General features: G+C 40.5%; 1 protein-coding gene across 8 annotated transcripts in view; it reads right to left on the reverse strand.

The window, feature by feature from the left end:
* LOC138807677 (dedicator of cytokinesis protein 3-like) overlaps positions 1–22,396 on the reverse strand; it is a 187,051-nt gene that overhangs the window by 149,296 nt on the left and 15,359 nt on the right. For all 8 annotated transcript variants that reach the window (XM_069993454.1, XM_069993455.1, XM_069993453.1 and 5 more), the window contains exon 2: positions 13,515–13,598. In XM_069993454.1, the coding sequence (XP_069849555.1) occupies positions 13,515–13,598 (84 nt within the window). The remainder of the gene's footprint in view (positions 1–13,514; positions 13,599–22,396) is intronic.

Below are 22,396 nucleotides of genomic sequence, written 5' to 3' on the forward strand. Positions count from 1 at the left end.
GTTCAAGCCCCACGACCGACAAAAAAAAAAAAGAAATACAGTAGTCAAATAATAATTATAACAAATCATTAAAAGGCTAAGAAAGGGGCTGAGAAGGTAGCCCAGTGGTAAAGTGCTTGCCTTGCATGCATGAGGCTGTAGGTTTGATTCCTCAGCACCACATAAAGCAGAAAAAGCCGGAAGTGGCGCTGTGGCCCAAAAGATAGTGTTAGCCTTGAGCTGAAGAGCTGAGGGACAGCACCCAGGCCCAGAGTTCAGGGCCCACAACCAACAAAAAAAATAAATAAATTAAATGCTAAGAAATTTTCTATCAACCTAGAAAGTCCTGCCTAGAGGAAAATAGCCTTCAAAAATGAGAAGTCCGGGCTGGGAAATTGGCTCAGTGGTAGAGTGCTTGCCTTGCATGCCTGAGGCCCTGGGTTTGATTCCTCAGCACCACATAAGCAAAAAGAAAAAAGCCAGAAGTGGAGCTATCGCTCAAGTGGTAGAGCGCTAGCCTTGAGCTGAAGAGCTGAGGGACAGCGCCCAGGCCCAGAGTTCAGGCCCCACGACCGGATCCCCCCCCAAAAAAATAAATAAATAAAAACAAAAATGAGAAGTCCAAGCTGAAAGAACAGCAAATCTGCACAGTAAGAAATACTACTAGTCAGATGCAGTGGCTCACCTACTGTTCTAGAGGCAGAGATCAAGAGGACCATGGTTTCAAGGCCAGGCCAAGCAAAAAGTTCACAACTTTTAAAGCTGGAGGTGGTGACACATGTCTGTCATTCAGCTACAAGGAAAGCATAAACAAGAGGCTGGCTTCCACAGTCAAGGCTGGTACTGGCATAAATGTGTGACCCTATTTGAAAATGGGTTCTACAAGTTTGTTTCTATTGTTTTCCAGGAAACTTCCTCAATTTTATTTTGCAATTTTTTTTGGGGGGGGGGGGGTATGTATGCCAGTACTGGGACTTGAACTCATCAAATCCTCTTGCTCTCTTCTTGGCTTTTTCTCTCAAGGCCAGCATTCTACCACTTGAGCCACACCTCCCCATCTAGCTTTTTGCTGGTTAATTGTAGATTTCTGTCCACGTGGGCTTCAAATCTTGCTCCTTCGATTTCAGTGTCCTGAGTAGCTAGAATTACACCTTGAATTACACCTTGTGTTCAGGTATGATCCTTCTACTCCTACTTTCTTCAGTGCTTTTTTTTTTTAATGGCTTGTACTCTACACAGGAGCTGCACTCTGGTTCTGACTTGTTGGTTAATTGGAGGTAAGAGTCTGATGAATTGTCTGACTGAACTATGATCCTCCAATCTCAGCCTCCTGAATAACAAGAATTATAAGCATGAGAGGCAATAATTTTCTTTTATACCTTAGACCTAGACAGATACTCTTTTCTTTCTGCTTAGAAAACTTCTATGTGGCCTATGGGAATATATTTTATTCTTCTCATGCCTTTCCCTGAGTCAGCACACTTCTCTGTTCTGTATATGTGTCTATGCTAGTCATTATTTTATATTATAGCCATGTTTGTAACTTTTAGCTCAAGTGTTTGGTAACTGATTTGCTGCTATGCAAGGCAGATGAGATTACCTCTGAAAGGTTTAACTGTCTTGTACCTTGGATAATTAGAATTAGACTGCCAATTACATTTTCAAATCCATAGTATTTATAAACGCATGTGTGCATTAAAAAGATTCAAGGGGCTGGGAATGTGGCTTAGTGGCAGAGTACTTGCCTAACATGCATGAAGCCCTGGGTTCAATTCCTCAGTACCACAGAAACAGAAAAAGACAGAAGTGGTGCTGTGGCTCAAGTGGTAGGTAGAGTGCTAGCCTTGAGTGAAAGAAGCTCAGGGACAGTGGTTCAAGCCCCAAGACCAGCAAAAAAAAAAAAAAAAGATTCAAATTCAGCTTTTCAGGAGTTATTGTATTCTCATGGGAAATTAAGGGCAAATTGGAAATTAAGACAATGAGGCTTAGAACTCCTGCAGGCTGTTTGTTTTGATTTTCACTGTTTTATAATTACTTTTCCAAATGAAGAGCTCAATAGTCAAATCACTTGAACTTCTGTTTGCTTTTGAGTTTTCTTTTTATGCTCTTACCTTTTTTTCTGAAGAGCAAGTATGATACTACCACTACTCTTAGAATATATCATTAAGGGTTAAAAGGAAGCTATACACACAGAAGTAAAAGTAGGAATTTATTTTACAAATGAAATTTTTCTGGTAGTTATAAAGTTAACAGTTTAGGGAAGTATTATAGATTTTTTAAATCCAAATTGTAACCATATGATTATAACTTAAAGAATTAGTTTTGGGGGTTAGGTTCTAACTCTTCTTATCAGAAGGATATTTGGGGAACAGAAGACCTATTGTAATTCAAATAGGAAGTAGTTATCGAGCAAATAGCACAAAAGATCTATGTTGTAAAACCAGAAAATTACTTCCCCTCCAAGATATTTTTGGGAGAGAAAAACATTCAAGAAAACAACTAAAAATATGTAACGCAGGACCCCCCTTCTAAAAATTAATACAACCAAAACTAAAAGCTAAATATTACCTATTAAGTAATTAATGTTAGCAGTTACAAGCAACAACTCAAAATTATCAACGTTTAACATAAAGAAAAGTTTATTTCTTGAAAGCTCCATAGTAGAATCAAGTTGTTTGGATGATGATCCACTCAATTCAGGGTCATGACTGAACCTGCGTTAGTGCTGGAGCCTCATCATTTCATCCTCTTAGGGGCATGTCCAGTTGAATAAAAAAAAATCTGCAGAATATTTTAGAATTTTGTAAATTTCTATCTAGAAGCAGTTACTTGACTAATGGAAAAATACAATCCTCTGAATTGAAATGGGGAAAGTGATTATTACTATGGCTTCCATTTGTCTGCTTCGGAATTCCTGATGAAACTTAATCCCCAAATTAATAATATTAATTAATGTAGTCCTTGGGAAGTAGTTAACAAAACTCTCATGAGACAACAGATGCTAGAGATTTGATCTTGGATCTCCCAGCCTCCAAAACTGTAATTAGTTTAGGTAATGTATATGACATGAAAATAGTGCAGGTACTTGTGTTTTAGAGTTTTCCCTTGCTGTTAGAAAGAATGTATGTGCTCTCAGGGCAAAAACCCAATTATGTGGGTGGTTTCTCCCCTTGTTTTTAATCCAAAAGCTTATGTACTATAGAAACGTAATTAATGTTTTAATTTCTATCTTCTTGAATTAGTGGAAGACTAAATTCTCAAAAACTTACTCATTACAATCATTATTGGTAGCTTTCTTTAGTGACAGGCCATTTTAAGGCTTAGCATACTCTAACCCATGTTTTAAAACACAGGTACAATGGGTTAGGAGCGATAGATGACAATATTGTCAGACACCTTGTACTCACACTGTTTTGTAGAATGGGAACCTCTTTGTACTACTTAAAGATAATAATAATAAATGTAAAAAAACCCCACAAGTTCAGTGTTTTTTGTTTTTTGTCAGTAGTGGGGCTTGTACTCTGGGCCTGGGCACTTTCCCTGTGCTCATCAGCTCAAGGCAAGCACTCTACCACTTGAGCCACAGCACCACTTCTAGTGGTTTATTGGAGATCAGAGTCTCACAGAGTTTCCTGCTCAGGCTGGCTTTGAACTGTGATTCTCAGATCTCAGCCTCATACGTAGCTAGGATTACAGGTGTGAGCCACCGGCACCCAGTTTCAGTGGGTTTTTTTAAAATAAAATATTATATTTTGTGTAAGGCTTTTTCTACATCTATGGAGACAATTTTTGATTCTTGTTCATGATTCTAAAAGCGAACCAATTTGATTATGCTATATGGTATTTTCAAGGTGTTTCTGAATCTGACTAACAACTGTTTTATTGAGGTGGGTTTTCTTTTTTCCATTTATATCCTGTTATGTCCTCAGCAAGTTTTGGGGCAATACTGAATTACTGGAATGAGTTTGAAAATGTTTCCTTTCTTTCTATTTTCCAGAATATTTTCAGGATCATTGATCTAAGTTCTTCTTTATAGGTCTGGTAGAATTCAACAGTAAATCTGCATATTCTTTGCTGAGAGACTTTTTTTAACTGTTTCCAGTCTTATTATTGGTCTGTTTACGCTTTTTTGTACCTTCAACTACAACCAGCTCTCATGTCCATTTTTTACCCAGACACTGTGTCAGGGTGTTTCCAGGCTCCTTGAGCTATAATTGTTCCTGTTTTCAGGTCCCCAGAGTATCTCAGTCTGAAGAAACAGGTTCTTTCGCAAAGTGATTCCTAGGCATAGCTCTCTAAGATGATGATGATGATGATGATAATGATTCTTTTCCAGTGCTAGTCTGCTAGTCACTATTACAGCAAATTCCATCACTAGAATGTATTTAAATCAGATTGGTATATGATAACAGGTCTTAGTACAGAAGCAAATAAGGAAGAAAATCATAGAAAAATAAAAAATGAGTCTCTTATTAATAAAAGAGAGAGAAGACATATTTCCAGTCATTTAAGGACATCAACTAGCATTACCAGCACCAGCAGTACAAAATCTTGATCAATATCAATTAGCTTTCTTCCTCCAACCACTTCAGATGTGTGCCACCCAGAGAACAGTAGTTCAGTTCAGCCTGAAGAAACAGGTTTCCTCTCAAGATGGCTTTTCCTGTTCTCCTTCCTAATATTTACTTTGCAATAAAAGGGCATGGTTTATAGGCTGAACCTGAAATAATACACATGGCTATCCTGTTTCTCGGGACTGGTTGGGACAAACTGTAAGCCTTCTACTGGCAGGTGTTTGGTACCTTCAAATGTCTGTCTGTGGGTCAGGAAAGCCTAATACAAAGTGACTAACTCCATGGTGGCAAATTCTGCCCCATGTGCTCTGCCCTCCAGGTCTCCAACTTTTCAAAACAACCTCTTCCCATAATAAAGTATCCCTGATCCTTCCTCATCCCTGGAGCTCTGGTAGCTAGCTTGATGGCTAGCTAAGATGAAAGGGAAGAGGCTTTTTTTACTCCAGTCCTGTGGGACTTTGGCCAGTTTGCTATGTGAGGAGCTCTCCATGGTTCTGACTTAAATTCCCTGCAACTAGACCAACAGTGGATTAAGTGCCTGGCCCTTGCTCTGGATTCCTAAAACCACAGATTCAGAGAGGATCCTTTCTAAATGATCTACCTCTACTGTGCCACAACCAAATGCCAAGAAGAAGAGAGAACTTCCCCCATGCCGATATGCTATGTAGACTTCAAGCCTCTGGCCTGAAATCAAGGGTTCATTGTGAGTTTGTCGTTCTTTCTTTCATTCTTGCCACCTCCCTGTGTCACAGGTTTCTGCCTAGCCCACTTGCTGAGGCAACTCACAGGGACTCTCAAGTTCAGGCTCTGTCTCTCTCCCTTTCCCTACCCCTTTCTCCATGCTGCTCTCCAAATATCTGGGTTATTTTAATTCTGGCCACAATGTATGTTCTCTTGCTCTTTCTTTCACCTTGGACCCTGTCCCCTACAGCTTTACATACCAACCACAGTGGGCACTCTGCCCGCTGGAATAGACTTTTTCTCCTTCTGTTCTGCTTCCCAAATTTTTTTGTGGCTGTTACTGTTTTGGTTTTTTTTTTTTTTTTTTTTTGGTATGGTACTGTTTGCTACTGCAACTTAACGGCTTTTCCAGAGTCATCTACCTCTGAGGGTGGCTGCTCTCTAAATATTACGTCTATTCTCCCACAGCTACTAGCAATCAGTGTGTTATCAACATCTCACTTTTTAAATTTATTTTAATAAAAAATTGTACAAATGTATGAAATACCATGTGATTTGATATATGCATAAATGTGTGTCTGTGTTTATATATGGATGGATGGATATATATATAAGAAATATATGTATATGTATATAAAGTGTATGTACGTATATATATATATACACACATAGGGTGTGTGTATGTGTGTGTGTGTACATATATATAAAATCCTAGGGTAGTTACTATTTCCATCTTTGTATCATTACTTTGTATTTAAAGGCTTAAAGTTCCCCACAAGATACTCACTTTTAACTAGTTTAACGGGCCAATAACACATGATGAGATTGAGGAAATAATCAGAAGTCTTCCCATAAGGAAAAGCCCAGGCCTGGATGGATTCACTGCTGAATTCTATTAAGACATTTAAAGATGAACTAACACCAATACTCCTCAAGCTTATCCATGAAATAGAAACAGGGGGAATAATGAGTTTGGAATCAAGATAAAGATCCAACCAAAAAAAAGAGCTAGAGAGAGAACTACAGACATCTGAAAACAGATGTAAAGCTCTTCAAATAAAAAAATACTAGCTAGGGGCTGAGAAAGTGGCTGAGTGGTAGAGTGCTTGGTTTGCATGCAAGAGGTCGTGGGTTTGATTCCTCACCACCACTTAAGCGGAAAAAGCCAGAAGTGGCTCTGTGGCTCAAGTGGTAGAACGCTAGCCTTGAGCTGAAGATCTGAGGGACAATGCCCAGGCACAGAGTTCAGGCCCTGTGACAGACCAAAATAAATAAATATATAAATACATAAATAAATAAATACATAAATACATAAAAATACTAGCCAGCTGAGTGCTGGTGGCTCACGCCTGTCATCCTAGCTATTCAGGAGACTGAGATCTGAGGATTGTGGTTCAAAGCCAGCCCAGGCAGGAAAGTAGGTGAGACTCTTATCTCCAATAAATCACCAGAAAACTGGAAGTGGCACTGTAGCTCAAGTGGTAGAGCACTAGCCTTGAGCTGAAGAGCTAAGAGACAGTGCCCAGGCCCAGAGTTCAAGCCCCATGACCACAAAAAAAAAAAAAAAAAAAAAAAATACTAGCCAACAGAATCCAGAGACAAATCAAACAAATCATGCATTATGACTAAGTAAGGCTTCATCCCACAGATGCATGGCTGGTTTAACATACACAAATTAATAAATGTAATTCACCACATCAACAGAACCAAAGACAAAAACCAATGATCATCCTAACAGATATAGAAAAAGCCTTCTGCAAAATACAATATATATTCATGTTAAAAGCTTTGGAGGTAGCCGGGCGCTGGTGGCTCACGCCTGTAATCCTAGCTACTCAGGAGGCTGAGATCTGAGGATCGCGGTTCAAAGCCAGCCCGGGCAAGAAAGACCGTGAGACTCCTATCTCCAATAAACCACCAGAAAACCGGAAGTGGCGCTGTAGCTCAAGTGGTAGAGCGCTCGCCTTGAGCTGAAGAGCTGAGGGACAGCGCCCAGGCCCAGAGTTCAAGCCCCACGACCGACAAAAAAAAAAAAAGCTTTGGAGGAGCTGGCAAGTTGGCTCAGTGGTAGAGTACTTGCCTCGCATGCATGAGGCCCTAGGTTCAATCCTCAGCACCACATAAGCAGAAAAAAGCCTGAAATGGCACTGTGGCTCAAGTGGCAGAGCGCTAGTCTTGAGCTGAAGAGGTGAGGGACAGCGCCCTAGCCCAGAGTTCAGCGCCCAGGACCGACCAAAAAAAAAAAAAAAAACTTTGGAGAAGGTAGGAATAGAAGGAATATTCCTTAAAACAACAAAGGCTACTGGGCACCCAGTGGCTCACATCTGTAATTCTAGCTACTCAGGAGGCTGAGATCTGAGGATCCCAGTTCAAAGCCAGTCCGGGTAGGAAAGTCCCTAAGACTCTGACCTCCAATAAACTACTCAGAAAACCGGAAGTGGCATTGTGGCTCAAGTGGTAGAGTACTAGCTTTGAGCTGAAGAGCTGAGGGACAGTACCCAGGCCCAGAGTTCAAGCCCCACGACTGACCAAAAAAAAAAAAAAAAGCTATATATGACAGACCAACATTATACTGAATGGGGAAACTATCCTCCTAAAATCGGAAACAATGTAACGATGTCCACTTTCTCCACTCCTCTTCAATATAGTTCCGGAATTTCTAGCCAGAGCAATAAGGTAAGAAAAGAACATAAAAGGGATTCACATAAGGAAAGAAATCAAACTATCCCTATTTGCAAATGACATGATCTTATACCTGAAGGACCAAAAGAACTCTATCTCCAAGCTCCTAGAACTGATCAACCACTTTGGCAAAGTAGTAGGATATAAAATTAACCCACAAAAATCAGGAGCCTTTCTGTATGTCAACAATGTACAAGTAGAAAGGAAATAGGATAATAACTCCATTTGTAATAGCCTCAAAAAAAAAAACAAACAAACTAGGAATTAGCCTAACCAAAGATGTAAAAGATGTTTATAGCAAAAACTATAAAAATCTGAAGAAATAAATCAAAGAAAGGCTGGGAAGGTGGCTCAGTGGTAGAGCACTTGCCTTGCATGCATGAGGCCTTGGGTTCGATTCCTCAGCACCACATAAGCAAAAAACAAAAAACAAAAGTGGGAAGTGGCGCTGTGGCTCAAGTGATAGAAAGCTAGCCTTGAGCTGAAGAACTGACGAACAGCGCTCAGGTCCCCAGTTCAGGCCCCATGACCAGACCAGAGAAAGGAAAGGAAAGGGGAAAGGGGAAAGGGGAAAGGGGAAAGGGGAAAGGGGAAAGGGGAAAGGGGAAAGGGGAAAGGGGAAAGGGGAAAGGAATCAAAAAGGACACCAGAAAATGAAAAAACTTTCCTTTTCATGGATAAGTAGAATTAATATTGTGAAAATCGCCATACTCCAAATATGACATACAAATTCAATGTAATCCCTATCAAAATCCCAATGACTTTTTTTACTGAGATAGAGAAAACAATACAGGGCTGGGAATGTGGCTTAGTGGTAGAGTGCTTGCCTAACATACATGAACCCCTCCCCACCCCCCCACCCCCCTAGGTTTGATTCCTCAGTACCACATAAACAGAAAAAGCCAGATGCAGAACTGTGGCTCAAAGGGTAGAGTCCTATCCTTGAGCAAAAGAAGCTCAGGAACAGTGCCCAGGCCCTGAGTTCAAGCCAGGACTGGCAAAAGAGAGAGAGAGGGAAAACAATCCAAAAATTCATATGGAACAATAAAAGACCTAGAATAGTCAAAGCAATTCTAGGCAAAAAGAAAAAAAAGCAATGCATCACAATACCAGACCTCAAACTGTACTACAGAGCCATATTAACAAAAATAGCTTGTTATTGTCACAAAACTATATAGAAAGATCATGGAATAGATTAGAAGACCCAGAAATAAAGCCATATACTTACAGCTATCTGATATTTGATAAGGGAGCCAAATATATACAGTGGGGGAAAAAATAGCCTCTTCAACAATTGGTGTTGGGAACACTGGACAGCCATATGCAGAAAACTAAAAGTAGATTCCTGCTTGTCACTATGCACTAATATCAGTTAAAGTTGGACCAAAGACCTCAATGTCCGACCCAAAACTCCGAAACTACAGCAAGAGTGAGTAGGAGAAGCATTAGACTTACAGTAATAGACAGGAACTACGTGAATAAAGTTCTAGGGTACAACAGATAGGAGGGAGATTACACAAGTGGAACTACTTAAAATAAAAAGTTTCTGCACAGCCAAGGACATAGTTACTAAACTAGAAAGACAGACAACCAACTGGGAAAAGATCTTTACCAGCAATATATCAGACAAAAGCCTAATATCCAATATATACTGGAACTCAAGAATCTAACCCCTCTCAAACCTAATAAACCAATCACTAAACGGGCAAGGGAGCTAAGGAGAGATATCTCAGACAAAGGAAGAATAGCAAAGAAATACGTGAAGAAATGTTCATCATCCCTAGACACAAAAGAAATGCAAATCAAAACAACCTTAAGATTCCACCTCACCCCAGTAAGATTGGCCAACATTGTGAACTCAAACCACAACAAATGCTGGTGGGGATGTGGGGGAAAAGGAACCTTACTGCGCTTTTGGTGGGAATGTAACTAGTACAACCACTCTGGAAAGCAGTCTGGAGGTTCTTCAAAGAACGAAACATAGACCTTACCTATGACCCAGCCATACCACTTCTGGGCATCTACCCTGAACATCATGAGCCAGGATATAATAAGGACACCTGAACATCCATGTTCTTTGCTGCACTATTCACAATAGCCAAAATATGGAAACAACCCAGATGCCCTACAATAGATGAGTGGTTCCAAGAAATGTGATACCTATTCACAATGGAATTTTACACAGCCAATAGAAAGAATGAAACAATGTCATTTGCAGGAAAATAGATGGAACTAAAACAAATCATGATAAGGGAGGTAAGCCAAGCTCAGTGAGTCAAACAGTGCATGGTCTCCCTGATATGTGGAAGTTAGATCTAAAACACACAGGGATATGACAATTATACAGGATGCTAGATACTCATACACAGTGAGACCAAAAGAAGATAGCTTTAGGAAAGAAGCACAAAGGTGTAATACTGAAATGCCTCTTTATATGTATATAAAATAATATACATGCTGAAATGAATTCCAAAGATATGGAAGCAAATGACTTTTTTCTTAATTTGTTTTTTCTTTTTCAGATGATTCTGTATTCTTAACCTATGTATGGTGTGTTCGTTCACATGAATATCTGTGGGAGGACACAGAACCCAAGGGAAAAGGGTGAGAAAGTGCAGTAGTGGGGCTCACTGGATACTGATGAAAGCCAACTATACAACTCATGGGTGGAGATGGGTGGGAGGGACTGGGAGAAAGTGAGGGAACAGAAGATACTGTATGAAAAGAAATACAGTCGTTGCCTGACTGATGTAGTTCAAGATACTGATTTTTCTTTCCTTTTTTTGGCAGTCCTGGGGTTGAACTCAGGACCTTGAACTTGCTAGACAGGCACTTCACCACTTGACTCACACCCATAGCCTTTTTTGCTTTTCTTATCTTTTGAATAGGGTCTTCCATTTTGTCCAGGCCAAGTTAGATCACTATTCACCTATTTATGCTTCCTATGACAACACCATATCTAGCCTTTTATTGGTTGAGAGGGTGGTTTCATTAACTTTTTTCCCAGACTAGCTAGCCTTGAATTGCAAGCCTCCTGATTTCAGCTTCCTGAGTAGCTAGGATTAAAAATGTGAAGCTCTACATCCAGCTGATATACTGATTTTTTTCTTTTCCTCTTTATTATTTTTGGTAGAAGTAGCCATTTTTAAAGATACATCCTCACATGTCTTCTATCTTTGTCACCTCATATTTAAGGTTAGCTAAAGTTAGCTAAAAGTGCCAAATGCATGGGTAAAGTTTATGCACCTTATGACTCACTATACAGAGATCTGGCTGTATCATCTAATATGAAAACTCTGACAATAGAAGCTGAGCACCAGTGGCTCACACCTGTAATCCTAGCTACTCAGGAAGCTGAAATCTGAGGAATGCAAGTCAAAGTCAGCCCAGGCAGGAACGTCCACAAACGTCCACAAGACTCTTTTTTTTTTTTTTTTTGTCCATTGTGGGGCTTGAACTCGAGCTTGGGCGCTGTCCCCATACTCTTCAGCTCAAGGCGAATGCTCTATCCCATGAGCCACAGCACCACTTCCAGTTTTCTAGTGGTTTTTATTGGAAATAAGAGTCTCAGGCCTTTCCTGCAGAGGCTGGCTTTAAACTCTGATCCTTAGATCTCAGCCTCCTGAGTAGCCAGGATTACAGGTGTGAGCCACTGGCACCCAGCCACAAGACTCTTTACCTCTAATTAACCACCAGAAAACCAGAAGTGGTACTGTGGCTCAAGTGGTAGAGCTGAAGAGCTGAGGTACAGCACCTAGGCCCAGAGTTTTAAAAAAAAATCAAATGCAGTAAAATCAAGAGACAAAAACTATGTCAACCATTCAAACAACAAAAAAAAATTTAATGTAAAGAATCATTGAAGGCTGGGCACTGGTGCCTCACACCTATAATCCTAGCTACTACTCTAGTGGGTGAGATCTAAGGATTGCAGTTTTAAAAGTCCATGAGACTCTTATCTCCAATTAACCACCAGAAAACTAGAAGTGACTCTGTGGCTCAAAGTGTTACAGCACTAGCCTTGAGCAAAAGAGCTTCAGGGACAGTGCCCAGGCCCTGAGTTCAAGCCCCATGACCAACGGGGGGGGGGGGGGGGGGAGAGACAGGAGAGAAACAGGAGAGACAGGAAAGATAGGAGACAGGAGAGAGAGAGGAGAGACAGGAGAGAGAGAGGAGAGAGGAGGAGGAAGAAAGAGAGAATGAATCATCAAGAGAATGTATTAAGAAGGGTTGAGCTGGGCTCTGGTGACTCATACCTGTAATCCTAGCTAATCAGGAAGATGAGATCTGAGGATTGAGGTTTGAAAGCCAACCCAGGTAAGAAAGTTCATGACACTCTTTATCTCCAATTAACCACCAGAAAATCAGAAACAGAGCTGTGGCTCAAAATGGTAGAACACTAGCCTTGAGCAAAAAAGCTCAAGGACAGTGCCCAGGCCAAGTTCAAGCCACACACACACACACACACACACACACACACACACACACACACACACACACACACACACACACACACACACACACACACACACACACACACACACACACACACACACACACACACACACACACACCCCTCAAACCCCTCAAGCCACACACACACACACACACACACACACACACACACACACACACACACACACACACACACACACACACACACACACACACACACACACACACACACACACACACACACACACCTCTCTCAGAGTTCAAGCCCCACAACCAACAACAACAACAAAAAAAAAGATAGAAAATTACCTTCTTTTCCTTATTTTTAATTAAGTAGTTGTACAAGGAGATTTCAATTCCTGGAGTCAGGTCCAATTCTTATTTTGATAAGCGTTTTTATCATGATTTATACTATTGTTTTCAGAAAAGGCACTGTATCAGAGAGCCCTTTCCAGAAAAGTATACTCACAAATATCTTGGATCATGGTGTCATGGATCACATACTTTCTGCCACAGTATCTTAATAGTAGTCCAAATGTATTAGAACTCTGTCTCCACACCCACATCACAACAGTTTCTCGCCATTACATAATATCAGGTGGCATCTATTTATGCCAATCTGCTATACTGGACTGCTAAATATATATCCCATAGTATCAATTCTTTGAAGGCTCTGATTCCATGTAATTTCTAACTTTATTTTCCCATAAATCTTGCTACATAATTTTGAAGAACATATATTTCAAGAATGCCTAAATGTTAAGAGTAAAATTGTTCACCTATGTGGCAGAAGAGGATAATAGTCAAGCCAAACATCACTGGAACATAATTTTGGCCTTAAAATTATAGCTACAGATATCTAGCCAATCTGACAGAAAAACAAAAATGAAAAAGCATGGGTACGTTATCTATTTGTAGGGAATAAAAAACAATCATTTGACAATAATATGTAAGATTCATGTTCTAAAACAACCAAAAACACCTCATATCTTCAATGCTCAACATAATCAGGAAGGATTTATAACAGCATTTAATAATGTAATTATATATGGCTTCAAAATGATTACTGATAAGCTATGAGAACAAATGAACATATAATACTTTCAGAATTATCACTACTTATGTGTTGAGTAGATCCATACTTACCTTCACATTTTTCAAGAATCTGGACTGTTTCTCCTATTTCTAAAACCAATCCTTGAGGGACAGATCCTCGAAAACTGCATATCACTAGAAAAGTAAGGATAAATATACAATTAGCATTTTTAAATATTCAGGCTCAGAGTCAATTAATTAAACACTAAATTTTCAATATACGTATTTTTTATTTTTACTTTTTGGTGGTGGTACCAGGACTTGAACTCAGGGCACCAGGGCTCTTTCCCTTAGCTGTATTTTACACTCAAGGCTGAAGCTCTACCACTTAAACCGCACCTCTACTTCCAGCTTTTTAGCAGTTAATTGGGGATAAAAGTCTCATGAATATTTCTTCCCAGACTGGCTTGGAACCCAAATCCTCAGATCTCAGCCTCTAGAGCAGCTAGGAATACAAGCATGAGTCACCAGCACCCAGTATCTCCTTACCCTATCAATCCCTCCTTTGTAATATATCAGCCTCTTTCAATGTATTTTAAAAGGTATATACAGGACAATGAAGCTCATTATGGCAAAATTAATATTCTTGAGTAGTGTGTGCATTATGTTATGTATGAAAACATTTCTGTAAACAGACATTTCATGCCTTTCAATAGGACCTATGTTCACTGTGTCCTCTTTGGGCAAGTATGCATCCATTTCTTTAAAAATATTAGAATGGGAGCATTTTTACCTACTATAAATAGATATTCAAAATCAGATATTTGAGTGAGGAGCTAAAAGGATGGACTAGAGAGTTCCTTTTTAGATATAAAGCATTCCACACCCCAAAAGGCTCATGTATCAAAGGTTTGGAAAAGTGACTGCCTCTTTTTGGAAAGTGTCTGGTTCTTCAAGGTTCTGACTTCATCAATAAATTAATCCACTGATGTATTTGTAATTTTGGAAGGTGACAGAAATATTAGGAAGTGAGGCCTGGTTGAAGAAAATATGTCTCTTGGGTGGATGTTCCTTTTTTAAGACTGTGTCGGGGCTGGGCTCAGTAATAGAGTGCTTGCCTCATGCTTGAGGCTCTGGGTTCGATCCAGCAGCACCACATAAGCAGAAAAAGCTGGAAGTGGTCCTGTGGCTCAAGTGATAGAATGCTAGCCTTAAGCTGAAGAGCTGAGTGAGGGACAGCGCCCAAGCCCAGAGTTTAGGCCCCACGACCAACAACAAAACAAAACAAAACAAAACAAAACAAAAAAAAAAGAATGTGTCTTGTTCTATGGCCCTTCTTCTCAATCTCACTTTCTACTTCCTGGCAGTCATAGTATAAAGCAATGTCCTCTGCCACATGCTTCTACTGCCATAACATTCTGCCTCACCTCAGGCCCAAAAGAATAGACCCAGCTGACCTTGACTAAAATTTCTGAAACTCTGAGCTAAAATAGATCCTTTATCCTTTTAAATTGTTTCTCTCAGGTATTTGTCACAGCAATGAAGAGCTAATACCATAGCCTTTGCTAAACTTTGAAACTGAAAAAGTCAAACCCATCGGGGCCTAGTGGTTCATGCCTATAATCTTTGCTACTTGGGAGACAGAGATTGGTTCAAGGCTCACTCAGTCAAAAAATTATTGAGACCCTATTTCAGTTAACAGGTGTAGTGAAGCATGCTAGGCTCCCAACTACACAAGAGGCCATAGAAGATAATAGTCTGAAAAAATAACTGAGGCAAAAAAGAGCTGGAGGTGTGACTCAAAGGTGAATACCTCTGTGGCAATCCTAAGGCCTTGAATTCAAACCCTAGTACCAAGCTGGGTGACAGTGGCTCACATCTAGACACCTAGCTACTCAGAAGCCTGAGAAATTAGGATGGAAGTTCAAAGCCTGGGCAAGATAGTCCCTGGGATTCTTATCTCTAGTTAACCATTCAAGTGGTAGAGCGCCTGTCTTGAGCAAAAAAGTTCACCCACAGTGCCTAGGCCCTGAGTTCAGGTCCCAGTACCAGCACAAAAGAAAAAAAAAATGTACTATCAAAATCAAACAAAAGCCGGGCGCTGGTGGCTCACACCTATAATCCTAGCTACTCAGGAGGCTGAGATCTGAGGATCGCGGTTCAAAGCCAGCCCGGGCAGGAGAGACCGTGAGACTCCTATCTCCAATAAACCACCAGAAAACCGGAAGTGGCGCTGTAGCTCAAGTGGTAGAGCGCTCGCCTTGAGCTGAAGAGCTGAGGGACAGCGCCCAGGCCCAGAGTTCAAGCCCCACGACCGACAAAAAAAAAAAAAGAAAAATCAAACAAAAGGGGCTGGGAAGATGGCTCAGTGGTAGAGTGCTTGCCTTGCAAGTACAATAACAAAAAAAGCTGGAAGTGATGCCCTGGCTCAAGTGGAGTGCTAGCCTTGAGCTGAAGAGCTGAGGGACAGAGCCCAGACCCAGAGTTCAAGCCACACGACCAACAAAAAATAAATAAATAAATAAATAAATAAAAATGGCCAACCCTTAAAGAAGAACCCATATCCAATGAAGAGAAAGGGAGAACTCTGGTAATTAATTCAGAAGTGACTACAAGCCTAAATCACATGGAGAATTAGGAGGACAAAACAGAGAAAAGTGTAAAGCATTTGGTAACTTCAGTATGAGCTTCCCCTGTTGGGGCCAAGGAACTTAAAGATATATCTTATGCACTTTTTGGTATGCCAAGAGCACAATCCACCCCCCTATACTGGCAGTTGACCAGCACTCCTACCATGATGGTTCTTAACCATTTTAGGTTGTTTAGGGATTTGGTCTGACAGTGACTCATCTGCACAAGCTAACACTAGAGATTTGTCCAAGAGCTATACCCATTACCTGACTTATGGGATTGTAACCCTTCTGTGTAACACCATGATGATAACAATAAAATTAAGTTTTAAAATAATTAGAATAAAAATCCAGAGCTCTGCTCAGAAGACTACATCCTTCTCCAGAGGAATCCTATTAAGGAATAAACCTCTCTAAGAACCAGAAGGCATTGAATTATCTCAATTCAGTGTCCCTATAGAAATTATGATGAGTTGACTAGGTAAGAGAGGACTACTTGGCTGAAGGGGGGATCTGAAACAAACTCACCAAGATATGTGGGCTCTAAAGAGCACAGACTATGATAGAAATAGACTACAAAGTGTAGTGGTGGGTGGTCCGGCTCTCTGTAAATAGGAAACCAATATAACATCAAGAAATAGCCCTATGTGACTGTGCCAAGTGACACAGATTACATGGTTCTCGTAGCATCTTCTCCCACTACAGAACTCAGTGTTTGAAAAGCCCCCCACCCTCTGAGCTTTTCAAAGATATGTTCAGTCTAGACTCATCCTGCTCAAAATTATGTCCAAACAGTGCTTCCCACACACCCCCGAAACACCATCAGAAAAAAAAGGAATCGCTGTGCTCCATATTTTCACTGCACAGCTGGCCAAACAGACCAAGAGCTTCAGGAGACAGTAAACACCCGCCCAGTTCAGTCTAAACACCACCCAAATTAGACAGGCAAGAAGAGCCCAGAATGGCAGCATAGTCATTCACCTCACCTCCAAGTATACATCCAAAAGCCTTCCTTAAGAAAACAAGAACTTGACCACCATTCTCTTAACGGACCCAATAAGAGACAGAAGGGGAAAACTGTATATGGCCCTAACCAGTTTTGACTCCTAGACTTTCACAAGAGACATTCGAAACAGACTACACCAGCTGCACAACTGAGAACAGGTGGACTCTAATGTAACATTATCCAATCTGAGTTAGCAGGCAAGGAGGAATTTTTAGCCAGCTTTTTATCTACTCTCTTTTTCATTTCTCTTACTTTTCCATACCTTAAAGATACTTTTGTTCCCATTCCTCCCAACCCCCTTTTTTGTGTGTGAAATAGGGTCTATGTGTCTCAGGCCCCACCTGGAACTTACTCAAATAGCTCAAGCGGTCCTTGACCTCACAATCCTCTGACCTCCTTCTCCCAAGTACTAAGATCATAGGTATGTGCTGCCATGCCCTACTTTTCCCTCTAATTAGATTTTATCTTGCAAAAGACTGGCCTCTTCTTTCTAATTTTCTCTTATTTTTTTAATCTTCCTTTATTCTCTTTTCCTTTTCTTTTTTACTTCCACTAGTCTGCCTTTCACTTTTGTAAAAGTATTTTGTATTGTTTCATAAGTATAATGTGCATTGTTTCATCAATCTCTATGAGGACTATAGGACAGACTGAGCTACACAGCAAGTTGAAAATCAACGTTGGCTGATTCAGAGTAGTGAAAAACCATCTCAAAAAGGCTTACAAAATAGTTAATTTATAATGAATGAAGCTGGGCACCAGTGGCTCACGCCTGTAATCCTAGCTACTCAGGAGGCTGAGATCTGAGGATCACAGTTCAGCCAGCCCAGGCAGGAAAAGTCCATGAGACTCATCTCCAATTAAATACCAGAAAACCAGAAGTAGTGCTGTGGCTCAAGTAGTAGAGCATTTGCTATGAGCTGAAGAGTTCAGGGATATCGCCCAGGCCAGAGTCCAAGCCCCATGTGTGACAAAATAAAATGAATGGATGTATAAATATTTTGAGAAGAGAGTTCATCCAGGGGGCATTTTTCTCATAGACATGTAAGGAAGTGTTCCCTCCTGTTCAGCCATGGAGGCATTCATAAATAGGATGCTACAGCTGTGGTTCAAGGGAAAATGTTTGACATCCTTAATCAAGGAAATATAAATCTGAACTACACTAAGATTGCATCTTAAGTTCATCTTAACAATGGCTATCAGGGCTGGGAAGGTAGGTCAGTGGTAGAGTGGCTTGCCTAGCTTGCATGAGGCCCTGGGTTCCATTCCACAGCCCCACATAAAAAGAAAAAGCCAGAAGTGGCACTGTGGCTCAAGCCTTAAACTGAAGACCTGAGGGACAGTGACCAGACACAGAGTTCAAGCCCCAAGACTGACGGAAAAAAAAAAAAAAAAAAAGCCGGGTGCTGGTGGCTCACGCCTGTCATCCTAGCTACTCAGGAGGCTGAGATCTAAGGATCACAGTTCAAAGCCAGCAAGGGGAGGAAAGTCCGGGAGACTCTTATCTCCAATAAACCACTCAGAAAATCAGAAGTGGAGGGCTGGGAAGGTGGCTCAGTGGTAGAGCGCTTGCCTTGCATGCCTGAGGCACTGGGTTCTATTCCTCAGCACCACATAAGCAAAAAGAAAAAAGCCAGAAGTGGCACTGTGGCTCTAGTGGTAGAGCGCTAGCCTTGAGCTGAAGAGCTGAGGGACAGCACTCAGGCCCAGAGTTCAGGCCCCACGACCGGACCCAAAAAAAAAAAATTGGAAATGGCACTGTGGCCCAAGTGGTAGAGTTTGCATTGAGCTGAAGAGCTGAGGGACAGCACCCAAGGCCCTAAGTTCAAGCTCCATGACCAACCAAAAAGAAAGAAAAATAAATAAATAAAGGCTATCATCAAGAAAAAAAAGTGTTGGTGTGGATCTAAAGGAAAGGGAAATTTTACATAGTCAGATTGTAAATTCATTACACTATGTAAATAAATACAGAAGTTCCTCAGAGAACTGAAAATAGAACTACCATAATTATGCCATGATTAATGAGTTTATTCCTGGAGGAATCCAAGTCAGTAAAGTCAGTACATAACAGAGATACAATGCACACCCATGTTTACTGACGTACTATTCACTCAAAATATAATAACTCAGTGAAATTCTGGGGTGAATCTCTATGTAGCATAAAGAATAGTTATGCTGTTTCCCACAAAACACAAACAGGACATTAATACAAGAAGATGAAAAAAGTAATTTAGAGAAAATGTTTAGATTAAGAACCAAAAAAAAAGCAATTATGCTAAAATGTAAACAAAACCCTCAAAAAATTCAAGTGCAAAAAGTCAACCCAAAAAGTTGGTACAAATCACGGCACACAGTATTAACCTGATGTTTACTTAGCTAGAAAATTATCATCATGCAGGGCTGGGAAGGTGGCTCAGTGGTAGAGCGCTTGCCTTGCATGCCTGAGGCACTGGGTTCTATTCCTCAGCACCACATAAGCAAAAAGAAAAAAGCCAGAAGTGGCGCTGTGGCTCTAGTGGTAGAGCGCTAGCCTTGAGCTGAAGAGCTGAGGGACAGCACCCAGGCCCAGAGTTCAGGCCCCACGACCAGACCCAAAAAAAAAAAAAAAACAAAGAAAGAAAGAAAATTATCATCATGCAGTAACATAATTACAGAGAATTCTTTCTGCTTAGAAATGCAAAAACCAGTTGAGTGCTGGTGGCTCACGCCTGTAATCCTAGTTACTCAGGAGGCTGAGATCTAAGGATCACAGTTCAAAGCCAGACCAGGCAAGAAAGTCCATGAGGCTCTTATCTCCAATAAACCACTCAGAAAACCAGGAGTGGTGCTGTGGCTCATGTGGTAGAGTGCTAGCCTTAAGCTGAAGAGCTGAGGGACAGAGCCCAGCCCCACGACCGACCAAAAAAAAAAAGGCAAAATCTATGACCCAGAAATAGTAGCAATCATACACTGAGATCTGAAATTTGACAGTTTAAGATTATGGATGTTAAATCATAAACCTGAAGAAGTAATATAATCTGAGCTCATGAGGCACAACAGATAAGCTGAAAACAAGTAATAAAAATAAAGTGATATTTTATTTAAAGCAGAAAAAACAACTGTAATTTTCTATTGTGATTTAAAAAGTCCCTTACTGTAACTGACTATAAAAAAAAAAATCAACACTCAAAATGCGAGATGCCAAAATGGGAATTTAATCTTTACTTGTGAAGGAAAATGAATAAAGCTTCTAAATCACTTGCTTTTTCCCTTAATAACCTAACCTCATACTTCTGGCACAGAAACTTGCCTCAGAATTTGATGAACACTGAGACCATTTGTAAGAAACATGTAGGTAAGTTCTTCAAGGCCATGAAAACCAAACATCAATCTAAAAAAGACTAAAAGTCAGGTATTAAATTCCTGGGTAAAGCATTCAAAAAACCAGGGCTTCATAGTCCTTTATAGAGAAAACCTCTTCAGATCTTACAATCTACTAACATTAGAAAGAAGTCTTCCAGAATCCATGATGGAAATTCATAATGAATTACTAGATTTGTTAGGTTGAGAGTGTTATAGCCACACTCCTGCTCCAACATATAGCTGGGCTATGAAGTTTACAACCTTAAATTCCAAAAGCATCTAACCAAAACTACAGTTAGGAGGAGTATGTCAGAAAGATGTGGCACAGGAGTTTCCAGGGTTCACCTCCTCAAAACCATCAAGTTAAAGCCGGGCGCCCCATGGCTCATGCCAGTAATCCTAGCTACTCAGTAGGCTGAGCTATAAGGATTGTGGTTCAAAGCCAGCATGGGAAGGAAAGCCCATGAGACTCTTATCTCCAATAAACCTCCCCATAACCAGAAGTACACTGAGGCTCAAAGTGGTAGAGCGCTGGCCTTGAGCTGAAGAGCTCAGGGACAGTGCCCAGGCCCAGAATTTAAGCCCCACAACTGACTGGAGGAAAAAAAAAAACTAGTTGAACAACTATTCTGAACACAAAAGTATCTTTACATGAGCTAAAGAATATCCAGACAAGAGAGTATAGTACCTAAATGCAATGCAGAATATGACAAGGCAAACTGAAGAGTATAGGAAGGATAGTTGCACATCACTAACATCATTTATCTTCCAAATGCATGCAGCAAAAGAGAAACCTTTCTTACAGAGGAAGGAAGTGAAATGATCAACATGAAACAGTCACCAGATTAGCTAGTCTAGTTTTGGTTGTTTTATTCTTGTTTGTGGGTTTTTTTTGTTTTGTTTTGTTTTTGTGCCAGTCCTGGGAGTTGAACTCAGGGTCTAGGCGCTGTCCCTTAGCTTTTTCTGCTCAAGGCTATCAGGCTACCACTTGAACCACAGCTCCACTTCTGGCTTTCTGGTACTTAACTGGATTTCCTGCCCTGCCTGGCTTTGAACCACAATCCTCGGATTTTCATCTCTTAAATCGCAAAAATTATAAGCATAAGCCACTGACATTCAGCTCTAAGATGTTTTGAATAGGGCTGGGAAAGTGGCTCAGTGGCAGAGTGCTTGCCTCATATGCATAAGGCCCTGGGTTCGATTCCTCAGCACCACATAAACATAAAAAGCCAGAGTGGCACTATGGCTCAAGTGGTAGAGCCCTAGCCTTGAGCTGAAGAGCTGAGGGACAGCGCCCAGGCCCAGAGTTCAAGTCCCATGACTGTCCAAAAAAAAAAAATATGTTTTGAATAAACATCAACATAGGAAAAAAAACTGCATTAAATACACACAAAAAAAAACAAGAGTCAAAGGCCAACTACATGCTGCTTGGAGAGACTCAGTTTAGATTTGAAAGATACACATAACTTGGTATATGAACATAGTGAACAGATGGGTAAAGCTATTCCGTTGAAATGGAAATGGAAAGAGAGCAGGGATAGTTAAATTTATATCAGACAAAACAGACTTTAGTCAAAACTCACAGAAGACAAAAATACATACTGAAAAAGGGGTGAATTCATCAAGATTGTAACATAGCAAATGCTTGTATCCATCAAAGCACCTTGATACTTAGGGAAAATATTAATGACCTAAAGGAAGAAATATGGTAATACAATAACAGTACAGGACTTCAATGCACCATTACCAATAATGGATATTCCATCCAGACAGAAAATCAAGAGAGAAACATTGGACAGTAACAATACTATAGACCAGAGTGACTGAGCATACATACACAAACCATCCAAAAAGCAAATACACATTCTTCACAAACACTTAAAACAAAATTCAGTACACAAAAAACATATGGTGTAAAGTAAAAGCAGTTTGGTGTTTTTTTTTTTAATGGAACTGGAATGTAACCTCAGGGCCTCAGACTTGCTAGGCAAATGTTCTATCAACTGAGACACATCTCC

The sequence above is a fragment of the Dipodomys merriami genome, unplaced genomic scaffold (assembly GCF_024711535.1).
Source record: "Dipodomys merriami isolate MVZ:Mamm:240054 unplaced genomic scaffold, mDipMer1.0.p SCAF_427, whole genome shotgun sequence".
Taxonomy (NCBI): domain Eukaryota; kingdom Metazoa; phylum Chordata; class Mammalia; order Rodentia; family Heteromyidae; genus Dipodomys; species Dipodomys merriami.